General features: G+C 39.3%; 1 protein-coding gene across 1 annotated transcript in view; it reads left to right on the forward strand.

The window, feature by feature from the left end:
- Nucleotides 1–12445, forward strand: part of CHIC1 (cysteine rich hydrophobic domain 1) — a 154611-nt gene extending 142166 nt beyond the window's left edge. Inside the window, exon 6 of the mRNA XM_069210710.1 lies at nt 7509–12445. Coding sequence (XP_069066811.1) covers nt 7509–7559 — 51 coding nt within the window. The 3' untranslated portion in view covers nt 7560–12445. The remainder of the gene's footprint in view (nt 1–7508) is intronic.
- The last annotated feature ends 349 nt before the right edge of the window (nt 12446–12794 follow it).

Here is a 12794-nt window from a genome sequence, read left to right on the forward strand (position 1 = left end):
GGATCCGACCTCCAGTGCAGGAGCGACCCCCAGGTGGCCCTCTCCCTTGCCCAGGTGGTGGCTACTCCGAGGAGCCCCCCCCTTGCCTGCCTGCATCGCTGAAGAGACCCCTTGGTCTCCCATTGAAACCTATTGAAAACCCGATGCGTGTTTGCACACTGCACCCGGCCGCCCCCGTGCTGCTGAGGGTGTACTTTCTGTGTGGACTTGTGTGTCCCCCGGTGCCCTACAAAACCCCCCTGGTCTGCCCTCCGAAGACACGGGAACTTACCTGCTGGCAGGCTGGAACCGGGGCACCCCTATTCTCCATTGAAGCCTATGCGTTTTGGGCACCACTTTGACCTCTGCACCTGACCGGCCCTGAGCTGCTGGTGTGGTAACTTTGGGGTTGCTCTGAACCCCCAACGGTGGGCTACCTTGGACCCAAACTTGAACCCCGTAGGTGGTTTACTTACCTGCAAAAACTAACAAACTCTTACTCCCCCCAGGAACTGTTAAAAATTGCACTGTCTAGTTTTAAAATAGCTATATGTGATTTATGTGAAAACTGTATATGCTATTTTGCTAATTCAAAGTTCCTAAAGTACCTACCTGCAATACCTTTCATTTGAAGTATTACATGTAAATCTTGAACCTGTGGTTCTTAAAATAAACTAAGAAAATATATTTTTCTATACAAAAACCTATTGGCCTGGAATTGTCTGAGTGTGTGTTCCTCATTTATTGCTTGTGTATGTACAACAAATGCTTAACACTACTCCTTTGATAAGCCTACTGCTCGACCACACTACCACAAAATAGAGCATTAGAATTATCTCTTTTTGCCACTATCTTACCTCTAAGGGGAACCCTTGGACTCTGTGCATACTATTCTTTACTTTGAAATAGTGCATACAGAGCCAACTTCCTACATGGTCCCTAGGAATTGGAAATTAGTTATCATTACCCACTTGTGAAGAAGCCCTCCCTAGACCTTAACACACACTCTAGTTACTGTCCTATATCTCTTTCTTACCTTTCTATGCCAAGATAACTGAGACTTGAGTCAATAAGCAATTTACAAACTTTGTTCAGTCCAACCAGCTGATGCATAAAGGATGTTCTGGCTTCCGAAAAGGCCTGGGCTCAAAAACTTTTCTGACAAAAGTACCCAAAGACATCAGACACATCAGAGAAGAAGGTGGAGTGGCGCTCCTGATTTTACTAACTGTCTGCAGCCTTTGATACCATTTCCCACTCCATCCTTTCAATCAATTAACAAAAGCTGGTATTTCAGATAAAGTGCATGACAGGTTCTCATTTCTGCAAGAAGGAGCCTGAAAAGTGGCTTTGGCGGAATGCAGATACTCACCTAAGCTAGTACTCTCTGGAGTTGCTCACGGCTCTGTTCTGGTTCCGAGTCTTTTGAGTTTGCAAGTAGCTTCTCTGGCCTTGCTGATTTAATCCTTTGGAATCTTATTACATGCTGATGATACTCAGATAATTATCAGATTGGATTGTAATTCAACTGATGCTGCACAAAAGTTAAGACGCTATCTCCAGGAAGTTGCTAGATGTATCCCTGAATGGAGAAAATATTGAAACCATTATATTTGGATCGGAATGAGCCTGAAACATTGGGAACTTGGTCATCTCCCGCACCTTATGCTTGTAAGCGGGGATGGGGGGGTGTTGATGATGGATAGCAAACTGATGTTTACAAAAAGTATTACAGGCATATGTACTGCTGGTGTCTAACTCCTATACATAATTAGGACAATTCTCTCTTGTATTCTTTTGACTCCCAGAAAGGATTTTGTACAACCACTCACTATATCAAGAATGGATTACTATAACTGCTTACTGGTCGGTTTACCCAAATATCTTATCTAAGATTTGCAATTCCTTCAACACACTGCTTCTAGGGTAATTCTGGGAGTAAGAAGAGACTCCACCATCTCACAGCTCTCAAAACATTTGCATTGGTTACTATTTCAGAAGAGATGTTACTAAAAGGCCTTACGTCTGTGCCGCTATACCATCTGCACAAAACAAGCTACGCATATGACATCTCTTTTTCCTTGTTGTATATACCACCCCGGATTTAAGATCTAAATATAGATGTATGATTAAAACTCCTTGAGATAAGGAAATCTAGACAAGCAGGCCTCTCACCGGCCGCAGTTATATTCAGAGCATGTAACATCTTACAGTTGGATCTTCACCTCACAACCGGATCGGCTGAGTTTTATGGAAACAGGTAAAAACTTTCTTGTTCACTCATTTTTAGCTAAATTGGATTAATTGTGGGTATCCTGTCTCAGTTTCATCTTGTGTTATTTGTGTCTCTTTTATCTTCATTTCTCCACTATGCTCCACTATGTTTTCTTCACAAGTGCAGGGACACATATTTCAAAGTAGCTGTTTGTGTTCTACAAATACTTTTAAGCTTTCAGACAATGTAAGCGCTTCACAATGAGGCAGTTGGCCAAAAGAATATCCTGGCAGTTCCTTTCGCCTGTGTTCCATCTTTGGTGCTGGGAATCCTGTCCTAGTTAACAGATCCCACATCCTCACCATGTTGCACTTCCCTTTGTCAACAGGAAAATAACAAGTGTATTTGGTCAAAGGATTACATCAAGTACCTTGGCATCTAATGTTGCAGTTTCTTGGCTAGATATCAGGATGGTTTTCCCTCTTTTAAAGCATCTAATCACAGATTAGCATACGGTGTAGTCAATGTAAAAAGAAGGATTACAGGGTCAATAGAACACGTGCTCCCAAATAATGGATAAATCTGAGACTGGCGACAGAACTCAATTGCAAATGTAGAGAGGGCACATAATTGTGGAACCAGCAAGAGTCCTAATGACTGAAGCACATCAGGGGGTTAAGCCGTGAGGCGAGCCAAATGTTCTGTCTACCTGGGTGTTCTGTAGGCTTTGCCCATCTGCTGGCCTCTGGAGTCAGCACAGAAGCTGGTGGCACCAGAGAGTGGTAGGGAATTTTAGGCTTGACCTTGGTAAAGCACTGGTCTCACCAGGACAAAGTGGGGAAGCACAACTACACCTGAAGTGTCAAATAGGGAGGTAGACTGAAAAACAAGGAATTACGGTAATCACTACTTAAGATTGAACAATAAATGACAGTTTAGCGGCTATCAGCAGGTAAACCTTGTAATAGAATATGCACCTAGTAATAGTTGGAGGCAGTTAGTTTAGTCAGCGGTCCAGAATAAGAAAGAGAATAATTGAAATCCACACCACAACTAAAGGCAGATAACAGGGAGTGGCAGTATGCCCAATTACCATATTCCACCAAATAGATGGAAGTCCTCCAAAGAAAAGCACCTCTGCTTTCACTGATGACGTTCACAAAATTAAACATGATCAAAGCAGTGACTGCGGTCATTACCGCTATGAATCTAGGTTCAGCCCAGCACAAGTACTATTTGAATAACAACTTAGGTATTGTTGGTGTGAGACATTAAATAAGAAAGCAAAAGGGCTTATTAATAAAAGCTAACTATTGAACGAACTAGAGCTAAGTGACAAATCTTGCTGTACACATATTGTGAAGTCTTTCAGGAAGCATGAAAACAAGGAGGGAGAGCAGCCTGAGCCCTATCAGAAAGAAAATATTTAAACAACACAGTTGCAGCATCCCCTATGCCAACTTTGACAAGACAAGGGATCAGTACATGACTAAGACTGATGCAATGCTCAAATAAAGGCTGGTCCCCTTTTTTGATCTAGTATCAATCAAAGATCTTAGGTACTGCAAACCGTGCGTCTTCAGTTCCACGAGATGGGTGAAACCCAGATTGAACTGGGTCCAGCAATTTACCAGTCTTTATAAACAAAGATAGCTGGCAAATAACCTCCTTCTCTGAAACACTGGTGATAAAGGGGCGTAAAGAAATAGGACAAAACGTACTCCTGTTTTGGGCTCCAAAGTAGATATGTGTGTCTTTAGAAGTGGGACCATCAAGGTCTGTTTCCACTCTGAAGTGACTGCCTATGGAGTAAATTGGCCATTGCACAAATTTGCGATTATAAGAGAGAACATAGAAGAGACCATCTAAAGCACTTTAGAAATAAGAGAACTGACCTATACCAAAAAACATACTGATTTGGTAGTACCAATTTCTGAATCAGAAAGAGGCTTTCAATCAAAAGTGGAGTAAATCAATTTCATCTTATCTGGAAGTAAATCCGAGGCTGAATAAGCACCTTGGGGAGGTTTGTTGCAGAAGATAGTCACTCCGGCTCGGTGGGATCTCAAAATGTCTTAAACAATTCCCTAAAACAATTCATGGCTGATTGTATCCCAACAAATGTTTCTTTTTATTTTTGTAGCTGGTGCGGACCTCTATACTGTAAATATTTTTAACTTTCCGAGTTGTTTAAACATCAGTTCTGTCACCTGCTGCTTTCATACAGTGATAACCAAACAAGTGTTATCTTGGTTGTGTATTTGACCACTTGAGTCAAGTTCAGGGTTTTAAAGTTAAAAAATCAATTACAGTTTTTCAGTTTTTAAAGTCACACTTTATCAGTAGTCTGAGGAGCATGTAAAAATCATTGTATAAAATAATAAACTAAAGTTGAAATAGAATTCTAAATCTTTACCCTCAGCACCGTTTACATCTGTCATTGTGGTTCTGCAGTGCGCCAAGAAATGAAAATTGTCAAACTGCATGGGTAATAATGATAATCAGTGAGCCAAACTATCAGTTTCCAATCACTGCTATGCAGAGGGGGCTGCGATGGACTTGATGATAGAGCATATGATTTGTCTGCAGATTTAAAAATGATGTGTGGGAAGGAAACAGTGGACATTGAAAACATTCTGTAATAACTGGAAACACCAAAATGCAAGGTGAAACATTCTTAGACTAGACGGAACAAGCAAGGTTGTAGAATGGATTAAGTTTCAGAAAGGAATGATGCTGTCATGTGCAGGCTGTAATCTGCCATTTTTGAGGATCAAGCAAAGATGGAGGATTTGGGTGATCGCTCACCAAGGAATAATGAGAGTGTCTCAGGAATAATCAAAATGGGCCACTCCAGAAACAAACACGAACTTGTGGAGTGGCTCTTAAAAGAAATGCCAGGGAGCTATAATTTCGTAGCACTTCTGTTTATCTATAAACATTAGGAACTGTACTACGAAGCCTAGGTAGAAAGAACATTTGTCAAATAGTAGTTCCAAGAACCAGACTGTTCTGGTAAGTAAAGACTGTGTCATGATCAAGCATGCCATGCTATACTCAGCAAGCTCAGGGTGGAGTTCACAGTCCACAGAAGATGCTCTGGATTTTGTGGGCAGACATTATGTCACGAAATGAAACCCAGTTAACGGAGAAAGGACAAAGGAGGAAGTGAACAACAACAGTGATGCCTCTGGCAAGGACATCAGTGAATGTGGGTGATGAGCCTCAGAGATCTGTAGGAACAAGAGGCGTAAACCCAAAGATGAGGATGAAACAGTTTATTGTACAGTATGTGTATTACACTTGCATCTCAATTTGAAACTCGTGAAATTAATTATTTATTATGAAGTTCTTTTTTCTGCTTTCAGTTTCTGTACTTGGGTAAGCAGTACTCATGACATTATAAATATGACAAGTCACAGGAGAGTTTAATTAATTGAGGAAGCATCCTAGAAAATTCCAGTTGGAAGAAGTTGCACAAGCTCAGTTGATACTTGCAGTTTGGTGGTGGATTGATGACAGTGTGTAGCCACAAGCCATAGGACATAATTAAGCAGACAACCTATTCTTTTCTCTTGTAATAAACATGGCCTGAATAACTGCATCAACTCACAGGCAGTACCTACTAATCTAAAATCACATAAGGGTAGTGTTCTGGTGATCCAGGAAAGTTATCTCTTGAGTTTTGAATATGTATGGAAAGAAAATGGGAATGTAACATAGTTCTGTTCCTACAGCACGGATTCCAGAACAGTGTTTATAAAATATATGACTATAGATGGAAAGCAGTGAATAACAGGAATGTTTTTAACTGAGGGGCTTTTAGTGACATCAAATTCAAGTGCAAAGCTTGAGTTGTCTGTAACTTCACTCAGAACCCGAAGTGAACAACAGCCCTGTGATTCGCATTTTACAATCTATTATTTTATATTCTTCACGGCCTCTTCGCATGTGTGGTACTTTCAACTTGTACAAAGAGGAGGATGAGTATTGGGAGTGCCATATATAACATGTAAAAAGAAATGTCAATAAAAAACCTGGCTTCCGGCCATCCAGCCACACCGACTGTTTTGCAAACTCAAAAAATAAATACCTGGGCTTTTGTCATTCACTCTACCACCCTCTGAAAAATCGTCCCCACCCATCTCTGATTATTATTATTTTGTCTTTTTTTTATTTGTATTTGTATTTTTTTTTTTTTTATCTGGCCTCTTGCTACCATACCACAGCTTCCTCTGTATCTCTATATATATTCTCCCCACCTCTCCTTCGGCCCAAACTAGAAAAAAAATCCTGGCCTACTGCCACCCACTCCCACTACCATCTGCTACACTGTCCCCTCTCCAAACTCAAAAATAAGTATCTGGCCTCCTGCTACTACCCCCACTAACGTCTGCGGCATACCACATGCTCCAGGCACAAAGCCTAGGCTCTCCACTCTCACATTGTCATTGGAGAGCCATGTTGGTTGCGTGGGTTAATTCTTTCTCTTAGTGTGGGTCTTTAGAGACCTGCTTTTACAGGGGAGATGATTGGTGCAGGCACATTACCAGATGTATTCTCCCACAAGTATGTTGGCACCCAGGAGAGGTAGAAGTAGGTGGATGAGTCTGTCAGCCACCATTCCCCTACCATGCTCTGTTTTTTTTTTAAGAGACCCGGGAGAGGCAGGCAGCGGAACAGAGGTGAAGCAAGCGATTCTCCTAGGGAGGTCACAATTATGGTTGACCATTTTTGTTAATCACTGGTATGACGTCACTGCAGGAAATAAGCAGATTTGGATCTTCACAATAAGAGATTTCTGTGAAAGCCATATACAACACCTCAGTAGTCAGTGAGGCTCTTACTTAGTAAGGTAGTTACTAGCTCAGAGGAGCAGGTATGTTATTGAGCATGGTTACATGTATTTAATTGTTAACAGAGAGTTGTCTTCTCAAAGCAGGTTGAGGGTGTTTTCACCAGAGAAAAGACGGGTTTTAAAATAGAAGTCCATCTGGAAGACGTTGAGATGCTCCTGAGACAATTCCTGAAGAGTTGCAATAGTGTTTAAACCGTATGAGAAAAGCATGTATTATAGGGCTGTATGTTTGTAAATCCCAACTGTGCCTACCAGAAAGTTGTGCCCAAAGATGCTCATGCCAGGTTAGTAATCTGAGGGCGTCAATGGTACTAAAGTATTGAAGTTAATACAGTGGTGACTTACTACGATCATGGAGTAGTTAATTTATAATTTGTGGATACAAAGTTGCGAATTATCAACTTAAAATACAGCAGCACCTGTGGCTAATGAGTGTTCTTTTGTTTCCTTTCACAGGTAATTTTAATAGAATTCTTACCAAAATATCCTATCTTCCGGCCAGACTGAAGAAGAGCATTCAATGTCTTTATTGTAATATGTCATTCCTACCCTTAGTGCCTTGTAGATGATTTTGGAAGAAGATGGATCTACTTTGCTGTGTTTCAAAAAATGTTCTTTATATAAAATGTTAGAATATCCTCCTTGCTACATTATTTTCTTTTGTGTAAAAAGAGAACAATTTGCACATTTATTTTGTATGTTAAGTGAGGCTTCTGTGTTGCACTCTGACTTCTAACATGAATATAAATAGTTGCCACTAAGGATCTCTTATCAGTGCTGCTTGACACTCGTTCCGAGCTTGCTGCCTTATTAATTTCCATACCTAACATAAATTCGAGAATGTATGATCCTTTTAAACCCAGTCTCGCACTCCTAAAAAGACACCAGAAGAGAAATATCCGAGGGAAGCGTTCTGATCGCCCAACAGAGACCCGATGTGCTTGCGTGGGACTTGAAATCGGCAGCACTGATTGGTCCTGCACTTTTCAAAAACCATCATGTGTATTACGAAGGTTGCTTATTGTATGTACAAATTATTTGTAAATACTGCTTCTCTGCATCCTCTGTGATATGCCAATGTTTACAGAATGTGATATAGAGCTCTGTTTTGCCAACACATCTGCTTAGTTTGGTGTAATTGAAGTGTCCAATGATGCTTCACCAGGCCACTGTTTGTAAAGCCATAGGGAAGTTTGTACTGTACATAGGGCCAGATGCAGGGCAAAGTTGCACTTTGTAGTTAACATAGATAATTCAAACCATTTCTGTTTTGTTTTTAAGGTATGTGCAGTACTGTATGTTGCCGCTAGCAGTGTGTTTTCCTCCTTTGAAAATGTAACTGGATATGCTGCTCAAATGACACTTCTATTAAAAGGTTCAAAAAACCTTTTAAAAGAATACAAAGGACTGGCCCTAAGGAGCTAAATTACACAGCATTTGTATTGGGTTCCAAGTTTGTAGAAGTGAAGGTATATATCAAATCATAGGAGTACTCCAGACCCACCAGAGAAGACATTAGAATTTGTGACAAAGCACCTATTATTATAGTACATACAACACAATGTACGTATACAGTCAAAGTATTTAAAGTATAGACTGTAATGGTCACGAAGGACTGGCTTATGTGGTGATAAAGTATTGTAGCACAGGTAGGATAAAGAGGAACATTTTTTTATATCTATGTTATTGCTTTCCTCTCTGATGTTGGCGTTGGAGAATTCAGAGTTTGTTGCCTAGGAAGGATTTGCATATTTAACCCATTTATTTAACTGCAGAGTATGAAAAAAATGTGTTTTTTTTAACAAAAAAAGTAAAGTGAAGCTCTTGTATTATGTTACCTTTTTTATTACCCGATTTTAGGGTCTGGCTGAGACAAAGGGAAACTTCTTTAATTCATTTATACTGGCTCAGGTGAATTGTAACCGTTGAATGTTCATACATTTGTATTTTATGAAGTTAAGTTGCCTAGCCCTTGACAGAAAGTCATGGTAACTTGCTGAACATGCTGTCCAGTTATAACTCAAGTTCATAGCATTGAAAACATTTTAGGTTATTATGAATAGTTGTTATGTAGTCTGGTTAGTGTAGACATCAGAGTATTTGGTCTAATCGGCGTGGCCATTGCCAAGGACACTTTTAAGGTAGTCAGTGACATTGGTGCAGAGTTTATAGGGATTAGGTGGTTGCCTTGTTAGAGGCAATGAAAGCAGTTAATACATTCTAATTACATATGGAAACCTGGATATACATTTGGTATGACTAGCATTATTTCTTATATCTATTACCTGTATAACCATAGCAGTTGTAAACTGTTATTATAGCTGAATCAGCACTTGAGTCAGACCTTATACGTAGTACTTTTCTTATGTTGTTGGTTGGTGACTATTTTCCCGTCTATTTTTATGTCGGGTGACTGGTTCCTGCTAAAGTCCTTGGAAGAGTGTTTAAAATGAAGTATTGTAGGACTGGTTTTTATTTTTGCTGGACTGTTTACCTCCCTTCTGTATATTGTCTTTTATTGACACTCAGCATTATGATTTGGGAATCTCAATGCGACTCCCCTGGTGTTTATGAAGTACTGTTGCGAAACATTTTTAGGACTCTGCTTGGATGAAAGACAGTGTCATTGGTTGTTTAGAGTAATTACTTCTGAGACCAAAGGAAATATGAAAGCAGCAGAGTTGAAAACTTCCCATGTCAAGACAAAGAAATCAATTAACTACTCTGCCTTTGCTTCTAAAAAGGTAAATGGAAGAGGTCGCAGTCTTTACAGCATTTGAATTGCACAGACAATGAAAACTCAGAAGATGGAACTGTCATTTGAGGCATTACCGTAGATTGATCCGTTCTTGACCATAGTAAGCGGCTAGCAGCGGAAGGGTCATACCAAGTCTGGCTATCTTTATTATAGGTCTGTGTAATTTTTGTGTCAAGCTCGTGAGCTGTCTTCTGTGAACTCTATGTGCAGTTTAGATTGGAAACATTGTGTGATACTCCCATGTCCACTAATTCTCTAAATGTTATCTCTTCGTTTTCCTTATCAGTCGATTTCTTTGCGTTCCGTTGGTCTTTCAACCAGGACATTTCACATTTCTACCTCATTTGCCCCCACTATCTCCTTTCATCTTCACAAAATTAATACCTTTCTCCCTTTGTACAGTTTTGTTGTCATTTACGGTTTGAATAAGGCACTCAATGGCAATTAACTTAACCATCTATGCCAAATGAATTTCTAAGTGCAAATATGTTGTGCTTTCTCAGACGCTATGACTGGTTCCCCCTTGAGCAATTTGAAATCTTTTAGTGTCCTACTCTTTTACTGTTGGTCCAGTGGATAGTCTTGGCTCACCTAGTTAAGATTCCTTATCGAACACATTGTTGGTTGACTACAAAGAAAATATTTATTTGACAAATCCCAAATTGTCCAAAATGATGTTTGCCCTCCCTTTAGACTTGAGTTACTGGTGTATTTATTCTTTCTTTTTGATACAGCATAAACCTGTATGAATGAGCCTACAAATATAAAATTACCACTTTGTCCGTCAGTCAAGGCTACCACTACATTATTGTTCCATGATCTTACACAGAACCATAACCCATCTGTTGTCTAGAAAGCTGTCTTGGACACATATCTGAGATGGGAACAATCCCTTACTACTCCTTTCTTTTAAGGTGGAACTTTTGTTGTGTAAAATTATTTGTCTTTAAATTAGTCTTTTTAATGACAGTGTCCAGGAGGAGCCCCACACCAAGAAGCACTGAAGATAGGATAAAAGCCAACATGAGTACCTGCCATGCACTGATCAGGAGCAACACAAATATTGTGATAGGAACAATTGTGGTTCCCAGAATACATAATTCACACCTGAACATTCTTTGCACCAATTGTATTGCTTTTGTTTAGGTCTAGTCTCGTTTGGTTCCTGTCACTAGTGAGTTACACATATCAAGTGATTTTCGCATTTTGTTCAATTCTAATATTTTTGGATCCCCTAGACCTGTAAGAAAGCAGTCTAATGACTGACTGCAATATGAGAGAATTCGATATTTGGCATGGGACGTTCTGTGTCACATTTGCTACATGATTGCAAAAGTCACAATATTCTGCAACTTGATATCTTCTCATATGTTCCTCCTTTGTAGGTGAATAAGTAAAGGTTAATTGGCAAATCGCCCGTTGGCATTGAACAGAACGTAAATGTTTTGTAACTGGAAAAAGGAAGTGCCTTGCTTGTTTCTAATAATTGTAAATTAAGTACTGAGAATGGAAAGAGAGGAAAGATGAGCGTTTAGTTTTTTCCAGCTGTCTGCTCGGAACAATTGGGGGTGTGAAACATATCTTAAAACGTGTTGACCAGTCCCTGTTTGTTAATTTTGTACTTATTAATATTTTGCTTTTTATATTTTTTACTGTGTTTTTGTATATGTTGAATGTTGTAGTTACAGAGTATTACTAAGACAGGAATACATATCCCATAGTTTCTGTTGTTGAAAAAACCAAACCTTTAATTGAACATTAGGGAAACAATTAAAAACAGCAGCTTTCTGCATATTAAGCTGTCTCATTAGATTTGTGTTACAAGCTTGTACTTCTTCCGCATGACTGTTTGTCAGGTCTCAGATGAAATCATTATTTTTGATTTTCATGTTCTTCTCAGTGTTCAAGTGATAATCCTCTATCATTACACAGGAACACCAATTTATTTTGCTACTATGTAATGTGCCTGTGATTTACACAATTATTTTCAACTAATTAGGTATGCTAAGTGAAATCTGTGTTTCTGGGGTTTGTGATGGACATATTTGTTCCTCAGTCAAACTAGCCATTCAACGTCCCACACTCCCCTCTGGAAACATTTTCATGTGTATGTGTACTAAGGTCATTGGAAGTGTGTCAAAGAGGGCAAAGCTTATGCCAATCTGGTAACACTAACATTTTAAGCAATAAGAGAAAGCTAAAACTGTGCAGATATTCAGTGTACACATTTTGACCATGATAATGTGCTTGTGGACGTTTGCTCTTATTCTGCAAAAAAAATATTTTGTTTTCATATTGAGTTTTGTTTCTCTGTAATATTATTTGTAAGTCAAATGTTTGGAAAACTGTATGACTTTTTCTTTGTATTTTTTATTTTTTAAACAATAGTCCTTACCATTTTTGGAATGTGTTTACAAGTAAAGAAAGCCACTTTTCATTATTTTTTAAGAGGACCTCACGCCTTGAACTATCAAAATAATGTTCTGTATGTGCTTTGTCTCAGGAGTTTGCCGCACCCACTAATGGTGGTAAAGTTGGAGACTTAAATACAATTAGACTTGTTTATGAACTGGATTGCAAGCTGTTTCATTTTTGTTCTTGGTGACAATAAAATGGCAGAGGGAAGTGCACAGTCTTTAAGTTGTACACTTGCAGAATGATCACATGTGCTGCTATGTTTGGGGGCAAATAGCTGTGTTGCTTTCAAAAGACATGATGTTGCTTTGTGAAGTGCCAGAGGTGCATTGGAACAAAAGTCTGTAATAGGTTACATCCATCAAATAAGCGGTCATTTTGTTGTTTATGCCCTGTTTTAGATGTAAAAGTGACAAACGTTGAGAGTTTGAATTATACCCTGCAGCCCAAATCACAAAAGGGATGAAAATGAAGCCAAGATGTGTAGCTAGCCAATACAAATCTTCACATTTCCGGTTTGCTTTCCCATTAGGTTCTGTCCAAGTACACAGATATGTCAGATTGTACAT

The sequence above is a fragment of the Pleurodeles waltl genome, chromosome 2_1 (genome assembly GCF_031143425.1).
Source record: "Pleurodeles waltl isolate 20211129_DDA chromosome 2_1, aPleWal1.hap1.20221129, whole genome shotgun sequence".
In the NCBI taxonomy this organism is placed as follows: Eukaryota; Metazoa; Chordata; class Amphibia; order Caudata; family Salamandridae; genus Pleurodeles; species Pleurodeles waltl.